The sequence below is a fragment of the Uloborus diversus genome, chromosome 10 (assembly GCF_026930045.1).
Source record: "Uloborus diversus isolate 005 chromosome 10, Udiv.v.3.1, whole genome shotgun sequence".
Classification (NCBI taxonomy): domain Eukaryota; kingdom Metazoa; phylum Arthropoda; class Arachnida; order Araneae; family Uloboridae; genus Uloborus; species Uloborus diversus.
In genome coordinates this window covers 102567549-102586741 of record NC_072740.1, presented here as the reverse complement: position 1 = coordinate 102586741, position 19193 = coordinate 102567549, and the positions used below count along the sequence as shown (strand labels likewise).

General features: G+C 35.9%; 1 protein-coding gene across 2 annotated transcripts in view; it reads left to right on the top strand.

Moving 5' to 3' along the window:
• The first annotated feature begins 9638 nt into the window (after positions 1–9638).
• Positions 9639–19193, top strand: part of LOC129231690 (ketohexokinase-like) — a 62222-nt gene continuing 52667 nt past the window's right edge. The window contains exon 1 of one of the 2 annotated variants that reach the window (XM_054866053.1): positions 9639–9834. In XM_054866053.1, the coding sequence (XP_054722028.1) occupies positions 9707–9834 (128 nt within the window). In that variant the 5' untranslated portion in view covers positions 9639–9706. Of the gene's footprint in view, positions 9835–10953; positions 11007–19193 lie in introns of those variants that run through there. The other variant, XM_054866054.1, reaches the window with a different exon arrangement.

The following is a 19193-nucleotide window of genomic DNA, read 5'->3' as shown; positions in this document are numbered from 1 at the left end:
TTTTATTAAAATTAATATTTTAACCATGATTACCTACTGAACCACTAAAATATTTAGAGGTTCTTGGTATTTTTTCTTTCTTTTTTTTTGGGGGGGGGGGGGGTACCTCGTTTTAACCATCTACCTATTTCTAGTGTTAAGCTTTCAAATTTTCCTTTGCATATTTACCTTTCAGATTTTTAATTTAATGTTTAACTTAATCACATTTAAATCAGAAAATTGTACAGGGTAAACTTAAACATGCAATTTTTTTAATAGCAAACCACTTTTATTAGTAATATTGCTTTTTAGATGGTTACAGGAAATATTTTTAGATTTAAAACTCTTTATAACGCTTGCCTTTCCGAAACAAAAACAAGCAATTTCTAACGTGCATTATCTGTCGTTCATTTATTTAATTTCATTTTCTTATCTTTTTTTTATCACTTCATTTATTTTGAATTAATTAAATTCTAATACATGGAGGTAAGAATTCACATGCTGCAAACTCCCAAAAATAAATAAATAAATAAATAAAAATTATTACAAAAAAAAAAAAAAAAAACTGTCGGCAGATTTAAATGGATATATTTTTGCTGAAATTAAAAACCAATAAACTATTCCTTAGTTTTAACTGTAAAAGGCATGTGACAGCAAAGTTGCACTTTTTGAAGATTAGCCCATTAGTGACTGAAGTTTTTAATTAAACTAATGTTTTCTTTTTCGGATGAAAATGCTGGAAATTTTGTGTTTTAAATAAAGTTTATAGATACAATAACACCAAAAAATAAATTGAACAACAGAGATCTATGTTGTTTACAACAACAACAATATAACAACTATGAGATCATGCTATTGATTTGAAAACTTAGCATGAAATAAATGAGTTTTCCTCATGCTAAATTGTTTTTGGTTTTTAGTTTTTGTTTTCTCATAAAAATTCAAAATAAGTACAAGTCCTTTTTTGGTACTCTGAATTGTTTTAATTTTGTTTCATTAAAAAAATGTCTACTACCTAACTACCTTTCATTCTAGTATTGTTTTGGTATAAAAATGTTGTTGAAAATTTTAAATAATAGATAGTGTACTTTCAAGAAATAATTATAAGACAATGGAGACATCTGTTTCTTATGCATATACAAACGTTAAAAAAATATATGTCAAAATACATGCCCCCCTCCCTTAACTTCCCAATTCATTTCTGAATATTTCTATCTGCATCTAGTTTCAAATAAAAATGACCTCTGATTAATATAATTTCGTTTTCAACTAAATACAAATTAATCTATTAACTAGGTGTGCCCACCAAACCATTGAAATATTCAGAGGTTCTTAATTTTTTTTGGAGTGGGGGGGGGGAGCGAGATAGGATCCCTGCAGTGTGGGGTGTCCCAGGTCTTAAGGGGTCCAACGGCCTATGAAATTGAAGAAAAAAAATTGAAAAAAACCTAGCACTAAGACTTATTTAATGTTACAAATAGTACACTGATGGCCTTTGGGGGGGGGGGGAGCTGCATACAGATTTTGCTGCAGGGAGACCCAAAATGTATAGATACGGGCCTGGATAGGACACCTTGTTTTAAGCTTCTGCATATTTCTAGTATTACTCTTTCAAACTTTCCTTTGCATATACATGGGTGCCCCCCCCCCCCCGTAGGTGGACATCCCAGACATATATTTCCTTTCGGAATTTTTAAGCTAATGCTAAACTTTTCCATTTAAAGCAGAAAATTGTATTTTTTTTTCCTTTTATAAAAAAAAATAAATAAGCAATGCTTTTTGATATCAATTCAAGAAATATTTCTATGTTCAAAAATCTTTATAAAACTTAATTAATGTAGCAAAAACAAGCAATTTTTTATGTTCGTAATTTGTTGCTTATTTATTTATTTTCATTTTCTTAATCATTTTTTATTCCTTCATTCATTTTGAATCAATTCAAACTATAATATAATTTTCGTTGTCTCAGAATCTTTTGATTAATTTAAAATTAATCGTATTAAAAAGAAAAAGGTTAAAGAAAAAATCTGCTTTTAATTCTGCTAACACAGGGCCATTTTGTCTTTTTCTAATGTTTGAATCAAAATCGAGCGTTTCATTTATTGACAGCATGCATTTTCGAATCCGCGTGCTTACATACTTCAGAACCCGTTTCAGCCACTCTTCCCGCTCCCGCTTGTGACTATTTTTTTGTAATGAAACTCGAAAGCGAACAAGGAGCCAATCTTGCAGCTCGGCGGCAACCCTATCTATCTCCTGTAACCGGTTGCGCTTTCCGAGCGTAGCTGTTGTCGCAACTCTGAGGGACTCTAGTCCCATCAGTTGTCCGTCTGCGGGTATTTTGACCAATTACGTAGTGTCAGTAGTGCTAAAAAAACTCGTTTTATTTAAGGATTACTGGACTTCATGCTCATAATGAACATGTTTAGGGCTTAAAAAGACTTACGAATGCATGAAAAATGGCGAGAAACGAGGAAAATAAAAAGGGAATTCGAGTTTTCACCATGTTTCTGATAAGGAACCAAAGAGGTTTAAACCCATGAAAATACGATAATAAAGAGAGTATTTCGTATCAAATGAATCGTTCATTATTCTTTTACAACATTTCTTAGTTAAAAACGTAAAAAACCTCCCATTTTTAAATAGAAAGAAGAGTTTATAAGCCACACAAAAGCAAGTGTTATTATACGCTGTAGTGCCGGATTTTCGTCTGCTACAGTTCCCACAATGCACTGCAGTGAGGGTTTTTACCCGCAGTGACGTCAGGTGAATACTGTCCATTGGACAGTATTCACCTGAATGTTGAAAATGTTGAAAAAGAGTTGAGATGAAGAAATGTTGTAAAAGAATGATGAACGATTCATTTGATACGAAATACTCTCTTTATTATCGTATTTTCATGGGTTTAAGCCTCTTTGGTTCCTTATCAGAAACATGGTGAAAACTCGAATTCCCTTTTTATTTTCCCCCGTTTCTCGCCATTTTTCATGCATTCGTAAGTCTTTTTAAGCCCTAAACATGTTCATTATGAGCATGAAGTCTAGTAATCCTTAAATAAAACGAATTTTTTTAGCACTACTGACACTACGTAATTGGTCAAAATACCCGCAGACGGACAACTGATGGGACCGTTGCCAAACCGTGAATAAGGTCCATGCCGCAGTCATAGAGGAAAAATTATCGCCCCGACCTCCGATGGGAGGTCACTGTGACTTTACTCAAATTTCCTTATTCAGCAAATTTTCTCTGACGGTTTGGCAAATTTCGAGACTTAAAATTGCAATTTTCAAATGCCCGAATGTCTCTTTTCATTACCTATGTGAGCATAACCATATTCGCAACTATCCAGTAAACTATAGGGAGCGCTGCAACCACAGTCTAATGGCGGATAAAAAAGGTAAAACAAACAAATGCCAGAACTTATAACTTGCTTTGAAGCTTAGTGAATGACAGTGTAGCTTTAGTGTAGTTGTTGTTTCAGTAAACACTACCATCCCACTCCAATTATTTATTAATTTTACAATAACACATACCAAAAAATCAACGCGTCTATTCGATCGCCAAATTGTTTTTCTTCTCCTCTTCTCTCTGCTCGAGTTGAGTTGCCCGCTCGCTGGAATCAGTGACGTCATGACTCTTCACTTCCCTACACATAGTCACCACGATCCCCAGAGCTGGAGGCAGAGCCGTGTCCAAGGGGAGGGTTTTTAGGGGTTAAACCCCTCCCATTGAAAAAAAAAATCAATAAATCATTAAACGATTTTCCAAAAAACATATTTTAAGCTTAATTAATTTTAGAGTTAAACTCTGATACAGTATTCAACCTCTTTAATATTTTCCCATTAACAATTAACATTTTCCTGAATTGTAGAATTCCCAAGTAACTTCGCTTCTAAGTGCTCGAAAAAATTAACGATGGAGGAATAGCTGAAGCGTCCGGCAATGCTATAAGCATGCAGGGGGGAATATTATTCAAAAGAATATTAGACAATGATGTGCCCCCACCCCCCCCCAAAAAAAAACTTAGGGGCAGGAAAAATTGTTACTTTGCTTACTATTAGATTTTTTACAGTACGCCTTTAGTGTTGGATGAATTAGTCGTTTCACACATTAGAAAAATATTTCTATGCGAAACAGCATTTTTTTTAATAAAATTTTTATTTTTAATAAATTTCTGTTCAATGTTATTTGATGGAAAAACAAAAGAAAAAAAAAAAAAAAAGAAACTAGCATTAGGTAGCGTAAAAGGAATATGTGTGCCTTTTTTTCGCTTTTACAAAATGTTCATCTGTACAAATAAGATTTCATTCAAAAAAAAAAAAAAAAAACACGAAACGTATTTAAAAAAAAAGCTTAGTTATCGAACCAAAATGAACTATTCAACACGTTAGTTAGTTTTCCTTTGACAACGTAAGTTACAAAGGGGAACCCTCCCTTTATGAAATCCTGGACACGGGCCTGGCTGGAGGACTCCAAATATCTGGCCGGAAAACGAACCCTGCTCCCTGTTCTTGTTGTCACTGGTGGTGGAGAAGAAGTTAAGTGTTCGTGGTCTGGAGCAGGTTGAAAAGTGGGAACTGCCGAATGGCTGCCCGTTTCGTCCGCGGACTCGACAGGAGGCGCAGAAGCGGGGACGGTCGTTTGAGATGAGCATTTGTCTTGCAATAGGAAGGCAGGCTTTAATCTATCCACTGATATTCGTTTTGGGGCCAGTGAGCCATCGATTTCGAGATCAAAATATTTAGCCTTGCGGCTTTAACTTTGTACTGCCCTTTGTACGTTGGTTGTAAAGGGGCATGCACAGCGTTTTGATACACAAAAACGTGTGTACATGTGGCAAGGTCCTTAGATTGAAAAATGCCCATATTTCCATGAGTCGTAGTGGGTGTTAACTTCAGGGAACGAATGACTTTTTGCAATTGCCCAAGAAAAGTTGAGTGACTCGTGTCTTTTGACGGTGTGAACAGTTCTCTTGGTAGCCGAAGCGGCGACCAGTAGACCAGTTCAGCGGAGGAACATCTCAAGTCTGTTTTAAGGGCAGTTCGAAGTCCAAACAACACCAACGGTAGGGTTGAAACCCAAGATGAAGATTGAGACATCAAATGACATTTTAAAGCCGTCTTGAGGGTACGATGCTGACGTTCAATCAACCCGTTTGATTGCGGATGATACGCCGTTGTCGTGTAGTTTTGAAACCCTAAGTAAAGCCGCAAGACTGCGGAACAATTGGCTCTCAGATTGCCGGCCCTGGTCCGTGGTTATTCTCCCCGGAATACCACGAGAAATCTAGAAAATTATTAGGGTTTTAGCGACGGTGTCCGCGGTTTGATCTTTCATTGGGTTTTTCATTGGGTTTGATCCCCCTCTCCCATGTAAGGGTACGTAAGATCCCCCCCCCCCCCATTATTACGTAAGATTCCATTTCGTTTTTCAAAATGATAAAATAACAAATCTTGGAATCGTTACATCACTGGAATCGTTATTCAATTCAAATTATTAAATTTAACTTTTTGCGTAAAGAAATAGTTACTGAAAAGTAAGAATCTAAACTGAAATTTTTTCGACATTTTTTTTGATGTAATATTAATTAAAAATAAAACATGCCATACATAATGCGACTCTTTTATTATATTTTACACTATTCATTCTTTGTAAAACAAATAAAAAAACGTCTTATCCTAACATGTTTCTTACCTTCCATACGCAAATGGAACATAATCTCTGCCAAATCACTTGTTGACCGCGCAATTTCTAATGTGAAATATCGACTTGGAAAATATTACGTAAGAATGAGTTTGCCCCCCCCCCCCAAAGGTACGTAGAGGCTTTTCCAATCCCCCTCCCCTACGGGACCCTTACATATTTAATGAATGGCCCCTTATAGTCTATTATTTTCATTGAAGATAAATTAGCATAAGGTGATTTTATATTCTTCAAAAAATAAATGAGCACCCATGTAACAAATAGCACTTATTACAGAATTTGTCTTTTGCGCAGAAATAAGTTCAGTCTGAAAAACGGGGCTTTTAAACTGCGAAATGAGCATGCAATCGCTGATTTAAAACGAGTCTAATTGAGGAGCATAACGTACTACTTGAGCGCAGCGCCATCTGGTTTTTCCTCAGATCTGACCTCACTTTTTCCCCGTCGATCGGCACACTACTCTTTCTAGGCACTATATTTCAAACTCAGGTTGCAAGCAGAGGCGCTTGAGCAGAGCATAAGCAGCATTGCGCTCCGCAAAGAGCAGCACTGCGAAATTCTCGCCAACCATTTTGGCAGCTTCCGAATTTCGCCAATGCACTGTAATTGAGAGGGTTTCAAAATTCGCTTGCCGACGCCCAAAGCTCCCGGCGCCCAAAACGCTCGACGCCCAAAGTTCCCGGCGCCCAAAACGCTCGGCGCCCAAAGTTCTCGGTGCCCAAAGTGCTCGGCGCCCAATCTTCCCATTTCGAAATTGCGCGCTCTCTTGCGGTTTCCTCGTTCGGAGGGCGATATTTGTAACATACGATCATTGGCCGATCGGAACACTACTCCTTCTAGGCACTATTATAGTGCCAAGAAAGAGTAGTGTGCCGACCGGCGTTTTTTCCCCACGATTCTTGAAGACAAATTGTATGAAAACCGCTAGATGGCAGTGCGGTCGAGATGTACTTTCAATTTTGCGGTATTTACATTAGTAGACGCGGGATTTTGTTACAATTTAGTTCCGCGTTTCTCATTTTTACCTTTATTTCGTGAATATTTCATGAAACAACGTTTAAGGCTTTTAATGAAGGCATCAAAGTTGAACATTAGAAGAAATAAAGCGTCATCTTGTTTCGTATCAGAGTGCAAAAGTGGATACAAAACATTCAAGGAAAAAGTTACGCTTTTTATAGCTCCAGCAGATGAAGAAAAACTAAAGTGGAACTTGTCAATTCCATGGTTAGATAAAGTTTTTGATAAATATTGCTCAATTTGTGCTCTGCATTTCGAAAAACATTTTATTGAAACGCATTTTAAGCATATTATAATTGGTGAGGAAGTTTTGATTCCTCGGGGAAAAACGTTTTTGAAAGATGAGGCAATTCCGACAATTTTCCCAAGTCTGCCAACATACTTTACTAAAAAATTACCAAAGAAAAGGTCAATCAGGAATTATGCAGTTAAGAAAAATGTTCCCTGTTTGAAAACAATAAAACTTGATCTTTCCGCAGATGAAACTGAAATAACCACGTATAAATCTATTATAAATGAAATTGTTCATATTAATTTGCCTGACGAATATTGGGTTTGTATAAAATTTAAAAAATCTCCAAATATTGTAGTTTTTGTATATAATGGAAATTATGTGGAAAATAATATTGACGATAAAAAGATCATTATTGAAGTAGACAAGGATGTTTTCAAAACAAAATTTTACACAATTGACTGAAAATTTGATACTTATATTTTAAGGCAAATGTATTATCAATCGAGATGGCTTAGGGCGCAGTTTGTTGTTGTTTTTAATGCCACTTGTGAGACTCAAGCCCCATTCATGTAGCTAGCATGAGTTTAAAGCAGAATGGAGCGACTCCTGAGTCAATGAGGCCCCTAAATGAGAAAGAGCTCGACTTGGGCACGGTATTTGTTAGCACCACCTCTACAGTTTATAGTTCTGGAGAATAGGTTGGAAATCTCCAGCAACGCTACGCCTGGTAACTGTTAGCGACCGACCATTCGACTTTCGGACAAACGGAATCAACAAGCACGTAAGTTATATTTAATTTTTTTTTTTAATTTTAGCCTTTTAAAATCCTGTACGGAATTGATAATTATTTTTGTTATCGTCCCCCGTTATCGAGATAAAAGGTATTTAAGTCTCCCGAAATTTTAAGAAAAGCGGCAAATTTAAACACTTGGCGAGATTGAAGGTACCAATTTTTCACAGACGATTTCCTCGTCTGCATGTGGCAGGACATCCATATCTACCTATTCTAGGACATCCTATTGGAACGTGAGAAAGATGTCTGTCCCCATCGAAACTCGCTAAATTTGTAACAACGAGACTCGCTTTTCTTAAAATTCCCATAGGCTTTAAAATCTCATATATCGACAACGGGAAAATATTTTTTTTGCGTCCAAAAACATGTATCACAATGTTCTTTTGATCGCTACTTATTTAGATTTTTTAATTGTAGGACTGTCATGCTGTTTCCTGATTAAGGGTAAGAAGATTCAGAAGCTGCTCATCCTTTTAAAAGAACATTTTAAAGCTATCATAAGCAATGTTAGACAAAGGAGAGGGACGAGGAGGTTCCCCATTTGTTTTTAGTTTAGCGTCACAGAGATCCAGACAGAAATCCGGACAGAGAGACTTTCAGCTTTATTATTAGTAGAGAAATAAGAGACGCGCAGTTATTGAATACTTAGCGGTCATTTATTAATTACGTAAGGATGATTTTGGCAATTTTTGATCCCCCTCCCCCCATGTAAGGGTACGTAAGATTTTTCACCCCCCCCCTATTCTTACGTAAGATTCCATTTCGTTTTTCAAAATGATAAAATAACAAATCTTGGAATCGTTGCATCACTGGAATCGTTATTAAATTCACATTATTAAATTTAACTTTTTGCGTAAAGAAATAGTTACTGAAAAGTTAGAATCTAAACTGAATGTTTTTTCGACATTTTTTTTGTTTGATGTAATATTAATTAAAAATAAAACATGCCATACATAATGCGACTCTTTTATTATATTTTACATTATTCATTCTTTGTAAAACAAATAATCTTATCCTAACACGTTTCTTACCTTCCGTACGCAAATGGAACATAATCTCTGCCAAATCACTTGTTGACCGCGGAATTTCTAATGTGAAATACCGACTTGGAAAATATTACGTAAGAATGAGTTTGACCCCCCCCCCCCCAAAGGTACGTAGAGGCTTTTCCAACCCCCCTTCCCCTCGGGACCCTTACATATTTAATGAATAGCCCCTTATAGTCTACTATTTTCATTGAAGATAAATTAGCATAAGGTAATTTTATATTCTTCAAAAAATAAATGAACACCCATGTAACAAATAGCACTTCTTACAGAATTTGTCTTTTGCGCAGAAATAAGTTCAATCCGAAAAACGGGGCTTTTAAACTGCTAAATGAGCATGCAATCGCTGATTTAAAACGAGCCTGAATGAGGAGCATAACGTACACCTCGAGCGCAGCGCCATCTGGTTTTTCCTCAGATCTGACCTCACTTTTTCCCCGTCGATCGGCACACTACTCTTTCTGGGCACTATAGCACTATAATAACTCTTTGATCGCCATTGCTTCTAATTTAGATTCTCTCGCCAGATGTGATGACGTGTTGGTTACTTTCAGTCCTAATAACCGTTTGCCCTCTGCAATCACAAGGCCCGAGGATTCACGTAGGGTGCGTTCGACGAACCTCACCGGTTAACCAGTAAGTAACTGGTTACTTACCGCAGCGTTCTATGATCAACCGGTTACCTCACTGGTTACCATTCTAAGCAGTTGATTAGTTGATTGGAGCACGTGATCATTAGTTGTCACGTGATTAACTAACCGGTCGCTCTCGGTCGTGCTCATCGAACGCAACCGTATATTCAACCGTCAAAACCCAACAGTTAGGTGGAAGGAGTTAACTGCGATCCACCAGTTTACGGCGGGCCAATACAATCTAAATCTGCATTCTGTTCTGCGATCTCTTTTTAGTTACCTCGAACTGAACGGTGACATTATGAATTTAATTCAAGAGTTTAGAAACAAGAAACGGGATCCTGATGGAAATTTCCTCTGCATAGGATTTTGCAAGTTAGATGTAGTCATTTTGTGCGAATCCTACCCTGAAGAAAATAAGGATCACAGGTATAGTACAAGTACAGTTACCTCGACTTATGCTAATCCGGTATTATGCGATTTTCAAATCAAGTCGATTCGTTTTTTAATTAAGGGCTACGCGTTTTTAAACGAGTTTTTGTTGTTTATTTTCAACCACTTTAATATTTATTCTTTAGTTTCGAATTCTTTTGTTTTGTTTTTACTTTTTTATTATTAGTATTTTAAGGTTTTTAATTTATTTAATTAAGTGCTTCTAAGTAATTATGTAAGTTTTTGAATCCTGATGGTTTGAAACTCATTTATTACTTACAAGTTTTGTCAGAAACTAAACAAATCTCCCCAACCCAAATTTAATTCATTCTTATAATTTCAAACCAAATTTAAAAAAAACAATCTTGAATTCCCCCCCACCCCTGTTTTGGTTTGTTTTAACGGGTTTTTGTTTCATAGGAAATCATATAATTTTCGTTGTTTTTTCAGCTTTCATTCGGCATTTAGCACGTGTTTCTGTAATTTGAAAGTTTTCTTTCAAAAACAGGAAAACCCCTTTTAACAGATACCTGTCAAATGAGGACAGTTTATAATTCCCTGCAATAAGGCATTGAGCCTAATGTATTTAACCTCTACTATGAACACCCTCAAACACGGACAGACAGTTCTGGAAGCCATTTACATGAATCTTTCCTTTTTTGAGAACAACTGAATTTAGGAATAAAAAAAATAACTTCAAGACTTAAATAAACAAAATTGGAAAGTTTATTACATTCATAAAGTTGATGAAATACACTTAGTTTAGAGTTTCTCAGGATAAAACTGTCAGAATGCTGCTTTGGTGCAGAGCGACAGAGAGCCAAGGTGGGCCCTTGTCAGTTATGTCGCCGGGTCCTTCCCGCCCTCCCCCCCCAAAAAAAAAGAAAAGAGAAGAAAATAATGGGGGGGGGGGGGAGAAATATCAAAGCTGTTTACTAGAAAACAGTTAACTCTTTTTTAAGTGCCACAACAGTAAGTACCAAAAGGGTAAGTTTTACTTTATCTTTACGTTTTCTCTCATTCAGGGTTTTTTCGTTCTTTTTCTTTCTTCCTTTCTGTTTTTCTTTCTTTTTTCTTTCCTTCTATTCTTTCTTTCTTTTTTTGCGTCAGTGTCTCCAGGCCCTTAGTTTCCGACTAGGCTGACATGGCCTCTCGTCCGGCCTGCTCTGGTGAGTAACTTTCTAATAATGTTTAAGATAACTTGCATTGTGCATTGCATAATGTGAGAACAATAGTAACAAAAGAAATGAAAAAGAGTTTTGAAGATACTTTAAGTAAATATTGAGTATTGATTGGAAATATCAGCCATTTTGAGAGATTTGATAAACTTTGGGTGTAATGCTAGAAGTCACAACTTTGTTCCTATAAACTCTGTTAATTTGCTTTCGATATAACGACCGTTCTGTATTGTCTAATCCAATACAGCGACCAAATCAGCGGTTTCTTGTGTTCTTTCCAATAAAACAAATTTGTAGCTTAAAATGACATTGATTTACCGACATCTGCCTGAAGTTTTCAATGTCAAATCTAACTTTAAGAGGGGGTGGTGGGGGGAGGGAATTACCATTCACTACAGGTAGCACAGAAAAAATAATGGGAGGAAAAATCAACAAAATTCCAGATTCCTAAGAAAAGGGAGTTGGCAGATATATTGGTAGTTTGGTGTTTGAATCTAGTATTTTTAAAGATTTGTGGTTCTCGAGGGACTTTTAAATGTTTCTTTGGAAAGCAAGAGAAACACAATTTATCACCTATATCTGAAACAGAAATAATGTTATGCAAAAATCACATCTGCTAAAAAGGCAGACCTCTGTTTCTGGTTTTATCTTCAGAAATTGTTGTGGTAGTAGTAGTAGTAGTAGCAGATCTGAAAGTGTGTAACATTTTCCTCCCTATATTTTCTACTTTAAAACTTGTTTAATATTCTGTCATAATATTTTGCGCACTACTTTTCTAAAAATTCCTATGATAAAAAACATTTTGGCATTTACTTGGGCATGCATGATGACGGTGTACATTTTTTAAATTTATACCTCTTATAACGACCACTCGTTATAAAGACCTTTTTCTCTGGGACGGAGATGGTCGTTATATTGAGCGTCGACTGTATATTTTAAGCTTTGTTCTGTCAGTTATTAACTACCCATCATCATTTTTTTGTTTCATTTCTAATACTTCGGAAATTTTTTGAAAAGTCTAAAATAATTCAAAATTAAGTCAATTGTGCAGACTCAAGATGACGTTTTAAAAATGAAATATTTTACAGATTTGTAACTTAGCTTCGTACATAACAGAAAGGAACCCGTTTCCGAACGTCGAAAATTTATCTTTTTCGCTCCACCCTACTGTACAGTAGTGTCTTTGCATATGAAAACATTTTAATCTCTTTTTATGCCTATTAGCATTTGAAATTAAAGTAATAATCATGTATATCTTTGTGGTGAAACAAAACAGTAGAGTAAAGGGATTAAAGTCATTAAATTGGTGCACCTAAAGTTACTATTTTTGAATGTGAATGGACAATAGTGCAGATAAGAGGGTTAATGGCTGTACTGAGGATGAACGTTCTGTTCACATTAAAACTCATGAATGCTTCAAAATAGTTTATCCACGCTTGTTCACTCTAATCTTGATTCTATTAAACCTTGAGAGCATTAAACGGCCCCAGCATTCTCGTATTTTTTAATTCCTTGGCGAAATGGAGATAGATTCCAGCTGTAAACTAGTTGATTTTGTGTTCATGGTTGGTGTATATGCATTAGGGTGGGCCGAAAATTTTTTTTTTTGGATAGTGCTGAAAAGTTGCTATATGGGCCAACCATAAAAAATTTCACTAAATTTGTTTAATATTTTCATCAAAATGTGATAAAATTAGAAATTCCTCATACTTAAAATTCTGATGCTATTTTCTTCTCCCCCCCCCCCCTTGTATATTAAAATACTGTTTAAATTTGATATTGAAAGTTCTTGTGTGATAGTATAATTTTCATATATAGATCAAATATATATTGCATATAAGCACAAAAGTGGCATCTGCAGTTGAGCTCAATACTGGGCCATATTGGGGCTCGTATTAGGCTATTCCCAGTGGTGGATCATGGATTTTGAAGCCCTAGGCGCACCTGATGCGGAGGCCCTCTGCACAACAAAAATGACATTGTTTACTAATATTAACAATACAGAAAATCATAACTTTTTAAAATTTTTAAATCAACAAGCTTCGGGGAAGGGAGGTAGTTCCATTATTATATTTAAAAAGGAAAAAAAAAACATTTATGACAAAAAAAAATTACAATGAAAATTTTTTGCCTTCTAATTTTTTTTCGGAATTTAGTCGGTGCTGGGGTGAGATCCGAGTCCTGATTTCTTGCAACGAGCAAAAAACCAACTTTACCCAGTTTTCCAATGCCAGTGTAATGTAGTGGCATAACCAGAAAAAGTTTTCAGGGGGGGGGGGCACATTGCAAAAAAAAAGGCGAGAAAACCTCTAATTTGATTGGACCCTTGGCTCCGCAGACACATTTTTGGGGGCACCAATTTAACTTTTGATATGAAAAGAAATATATTTGTCGAGCATTTCTGTAAATATGGCACAGATTACAAATACAAATATACAAATACAAAAGTGACGACCAGCAACAGGCTCTGGGCCCAGCTAGACTGGTCCTAGTCAATTTACAATCCCCAGTGAAGATCAATGGCCCTCTTAAAACTGTCTAGGGTCAGGTGGGGTAAAACGGGTCATGGGGTGAAATGGGTCATGCTGTGTATTTTTATTAATAAAAAATTTTGGTCTGGCTGAATTTTTCTCAAACTTTACACAAGTTATGAGGGGCTTTTTGGCTACAATTCTGATTTTTTAAAAGTTTCTGTGTAAATTGCTGGGAGCACTACACTGACATTTTGTTTCTCAAGTCACATGTGAATTTTTAGGAAGCATGACAAACTTCTTAAAATCTTGCTATACATTCTTTTTCTCTTGAAATTCTCAAGCGTTATCAGTTAGAACAGACTTTCATCTACAATTTGCAAAAAACAGGTAGAAAGAGTATCAATTCTTTCTTTTTTTGTTGCTATTTTCATGTGGTGGGGTGAAATGGGACATAGTTAGGCTTAGCGAATTTTAATTCATAATGAGAATAAATTGACTTTCAAAATCCATAAACAGGTCTTAAACAGAAATTTAGAAGATTTTTACATGTAACAAAAATAAAGTATGTATTATCAATGTGTAGAATTCAAAAGCTAAACTTGCCATCCATATTTACAACCTATTACCTACCTACTCTTTCCTAATTCAAATTTTTTATTTATTCAATGAAAATGCCTGGGATGTATGTAAGAAAAAGGGGGGGAAAAAATTCAGACTATGATTTAGAGGCTGCACTAATTTAAAGTTGAAGATGATTTAGCAATTCCTGCAGCTGCAAGGAAATATAATATGCCAAGAGAAACATCGAGGAGATGGGTCTCCGGCGCACAAAGTCGAAAAGGTTGGTTAGACGTACAACGCTAAGTGAAGAAGAAAAATGTATTGCTTTAGCTCTACAAAGTGCGATTCCCCATTTGATAGAAAGATACGATTATGGTTGCTAAGGTATTTATAAAGACTAATTCTGAAAAATGCAATTGTGGCACTCTTGGCATAGAGTGAGCCAGGAATTTTGAAAAAAGATCAGCATGCCACTTATGCAAGAGAAAGCAAGAATTGCTCACGAAAGCAAGAGCCTGGACATCTTCTAAAAAGCAGCAACCGAATGAAACCCAACTCTTAGATGAAGAAATGTCTGAGTTACTTGTGCAAGAACCAACACCTGGGAAGTGGATTCTTGTCTAATACACGGGCAAGAAATCATCAAAAGAATTTGTTGATCACTTGACATAAAGTTAATGACCAAGATTACAACAACAGTAAATTTTCTACAAAAAGCCAACTCAGGCAAATACCAGTGGCGTACCCAGGGTGGGCTGATAGGGCTACACCCCCCCCCCCGAAATTTTCAAAATTAATTATAAAAATTATAATAAAGAACAAGTTTTTTTTTATGATGTATTTTTGAAATCTTACATTCGTATTGATATCAGAAAAGCGATACATGAACTTTTCTTAGCTACAGTTCATAAGTATCCCTGCCCCCCCCCCCCCGAACTGATTTGTCTGCGTACGCCGCTGGCAAATACTACATCTTTCCTGAGTAGGAAGATACAGACATTGTTGTCAAATTCTGAAGACATTGAATGAGCAGAATTCGATTGTTGCGGACATTATGTTTTTGAGTTTTAGTTAAAAATATTTTGGTGTTGAATATGTTAAAATAAATAAATGGTTCTTTGGAAACAATTTCTCTCAGCTATTGTACGTGTTTTGGTAATAATTTCTTAGTTATTGTATGTTTCTATTGCAATGACCCATTTCACCCCATTAAAACCCATTTCACCCCACCGTGGGGTGGAATGGGTCAGATACTTCAATTGCAATTTTCAGATTGTCAATGACAACAAATTTCAATGAGAAGCAGCTTAAATTAAAGGGGAAGAATCAGATGTAAAGAAGAAATTTTGAAAATAGTACAAAAAACGTTTATGGGTTTGCAAATGGCATCATTTTAAAAAAATAGACAAAATCCGCCCCATTTCACCCCACCTGACCCTATTCCTTTGCTCATTACCACCTCTTCCGGTAAGCTGTTCCAAGGTTCCACTACCCTGCTAAAATAATTTTTCCTAATATCCATGTTAGCCTGAGATTTAAATAGCTTAAAACAATGACCCCGTGTCCTGTTTTCAGTGCTAAACTTTAGCCCCGTAACATCTTTCGTTTTAATAAATTTAAACAGCTGAATCATGTCCCCTTGGTCTCTTCTTTGCTCAAGACTGTACATTTTTAGCCTTCTAAGCCTGGAATCATAATCTAAGTGGGAAATTCCACTTATTAGCCTTGTAGCCCGCCTTTGAACCCTTTCCAATACATTAATGTCTTTCTTAAGATAAGGAGACCCAAACTGAACAGCATATTCCAAATGGGGTCTTACCAAACTTCTATATAAGGGCAGAAGAACTTCTTTAGATTTATTTGAAATAGATCTATTGATAAACCCAAGCATCTTATTGGCTTTGTTGCTAGCAATGCTGCACTGTTGGCTAAACTTTAAATTCTGACTTATTAGGACCCCCAGATCAGTAACTTTGTCTGCCAGACTAATGACTGAACCTTGCAAATAATATCTTGTACACTTATTTCCATGCCCTAAATGTAGCACTTGACCTTTCCCAACATTAACAGCCATACCCCATTTATCAGTCCACTCCGTAATATGATCTAGATCCTCTTGCGGCTGATTTGCTTGTTCTTCATTTTCTACAGTCCCCATAACTTTGACATCATCAGCAAAACAATTCATGTTCCCAGAAATATTTTTGTGAATATCGTTCATAAAGACAATGAACAAAACAGGCCCTAACACTGATCCTTGAGGAACCCCGCTTAAGACCTCACTCCAATTAGAGTAATTTCCCCTTACAACTACTCTTTGTTTCCTTCCGGTCAGCCAATTTTTTACCCAAATGAAAGTTTTCCCTCCTATTCCTATATCACCTATATTACCTAAAGTATCCATTAATAACCCTTATTATTCACGAGAGGTACGTAGTGGGTGCGCATGTAATAACTAATTTTAATCATTTCGTAATTGAACATGTTATCCTTGTGTATCAAAAAATGACAGGAATTAAATCCTGTTAATCCTTTAATGTTAAAATGTGTTAGCGATTTTAAAACTTTCCAACGCACCCTCTCATATCTTTGTGCCCTGCTCATCCCTCTCTTCGGACTGCCCTGTTTCCTTATGTTAAAAATGACCTTGCATTGACAGATGATAGAAAGAAAATATCATGTCCAGTCGCTCAACTTCATAGCTCAGTCAGAGGCCTAGCGTGACCAAACATTTGGGGGGGGGGGCACCAGGGCTTTCACCAAGAAAGGTGTTGCCCCCCCCCCCCTCCAGTTTTCAAAAATCCAGTCACCAATTTCGTGATTTAAACTTTTGTTTTTTAAAAAGGAAACCTTAGTGATCTTAAGAAAATGGAATAGAAATAATAAGTAAACAAATAGAATACAGGTGTTTCAAAAAAGGGTCTTTTTCAGCAAAATTTTGAAAGCAAATGCAATCTTTGAATATTATTTAGTAACGTCCAAGGTTCTGCATTATGCTTTACCTAACTGATGGCCACTAAAGCAAATGTTTGGAACATTATTTTAAGCACTCTTCAGTCAAGTAAAAAATAAATTGGTGAATAAACATAGCTCCATAGGGGCCATTGACATAATTACATCTTTATCTTTTTTTCTTCTTTTGCCTTTTTTTAAATAAAAATATTGTGGAAATCGCAGTTAAGTGGAGAAAAGTATTTGTGCCACCAAAATATGTTTTAAATAGAGAAAAAGTTCAAACAGTGTGAGCAAAATTTTGAAAACATCATGCCTAGGCACGCCAGTAGTTCTAAGTGTTTATAAGAACCGGAAAAAAAAACAAGAATTTTACAAATATATTCAGGAGGCATAATATTTGCAACAGAAGAAAGCGAAAAGGTTTCGCTGAAAAGAACCACATCACATCAGTTCTTAATCTTGAAAGTTTTTTTGACGGGGGCCGCAAATGGTTGTATTTCAAACAAATAAAAATATACATTTCTGTAAATTGAAAATTTCATTATGAAAAAACCAAAGCAGTCAAATAATTTTGGAAAAGAAAAACTGATGGAAAGTTTTTCAGGACATTTTTATCAATAATTTAATCAAATAAAAAAGATAGAGACATTGCCAAAAAAACCAGGAGGGGGAGAGATTCCGAACTCTATCCCTTCTCCTTCTCACGCTATCAAACCTAGCCTCGAAATGCAATTTTGAAACTTTGACTTTGAAAAAGTCTTTGAATCCCACTTCTTCTCCGAACACCATCAAAGATGGTCTAGAATTGCATAAGTACTTCAATTTCAAGAAGCATCTATGAGTGCCCCACTGCCCTAACTCTCAAAAAACAGCCCTACCCCATACTTAAATATAGTCTAAAATTCCATTTTTATGACTTCGAGTAAATCCTAAAGGTCCCAGAACCTTTCCTACCTCTAATATCACCAATGACTGTCTAAAATTTCGCATTTATGGCTTAGACTCTGATAATATTTCTGGGACGAGTCCCCGAAAATTCCCTGAAAATATCATTGAACATCTTATATATGATTCCTCTATCCTGTTTTCCTGTTGCTATACAAGACCTTATTTATTCCTTTATTGAATTCCATGATTTACTCCTCATTTTCATGCTTATCGTGTCTGCTGATGAAGAAAAATGAATCCAAGGTCGAAATATTGCCTTCTTTTTTTTTTTAAATTTTCTTTTACCCATTTTTATTGCATATTACATCGCAGCCGAGAGCAAAGACAAATTGGCTTGATCAGATAAAGCAGCTTGCTAATAAGGGGAAAAGCTGCTTGGGTTCATATCTGGGTCAAAAAATATGAATGGGGGTTTTTTCGTTCAGCAGAATTCTTATCTAAGTTTCCATTGATATGCAAAATTATACTCATAGCAGAATTCTAAGCATAAGTTCTGTTGTTGTTAACTTAAACAGTAACGTTAAGTACATTACTGCATTATAATAGCACTGAACAATAGATATCGCAATTTTAATTACAGTTTTTAAAATTATGAAGATGATGGTTTACGCAGTGTGAGAACACCCCTAGTTCTGGCTTCGCTTCCATTTTTATGATTTTTGTATTTTGTTCAGACACTACTCTGCCAACTTCACTATTAAGATAAAAGTGCTCGTTTGGGAGCCATTCTGTTTTATCAACATTCATATGTAGAAGGGAAAAAAAAACGTTAAGAATCAGAGTGGTTATTTGTATAAATTAAAGCAAAGCGTTGTTTAGACTAATACAATGTATGAACTTCCGCTTTCAGTTATGCTAAACTAATGAAAGTCCAGTCACAAAACCAATATTTAGTGTCAACAAAGCCCATTCTAACGCTCCACCGCTCCTTTCCAAAAAAATTCATGTTGCAAGCAAGCTATTCGCGTCAGCAATAAAAAATGCATTACTCAGGAAAAACTCGCATTATAGCCAATTCCCGCAAGTCAGATGGCGTTGTAGTGGGATCCGACTGTACTTTTATTTATGATTATTATATTTCTCCTTTTTTAATTTAGCAAGTAGAGGCTGAATTTGGCGCCCCTTGAAGGTAGCTCACGCGTACAATACAGGCAATATACATCCATTTACACAGTGGGCCTGAAAAGAAATTTCCATCACAGAAGCATAAAATGCCTAATTGCTCTATAAGTTTGGTGAA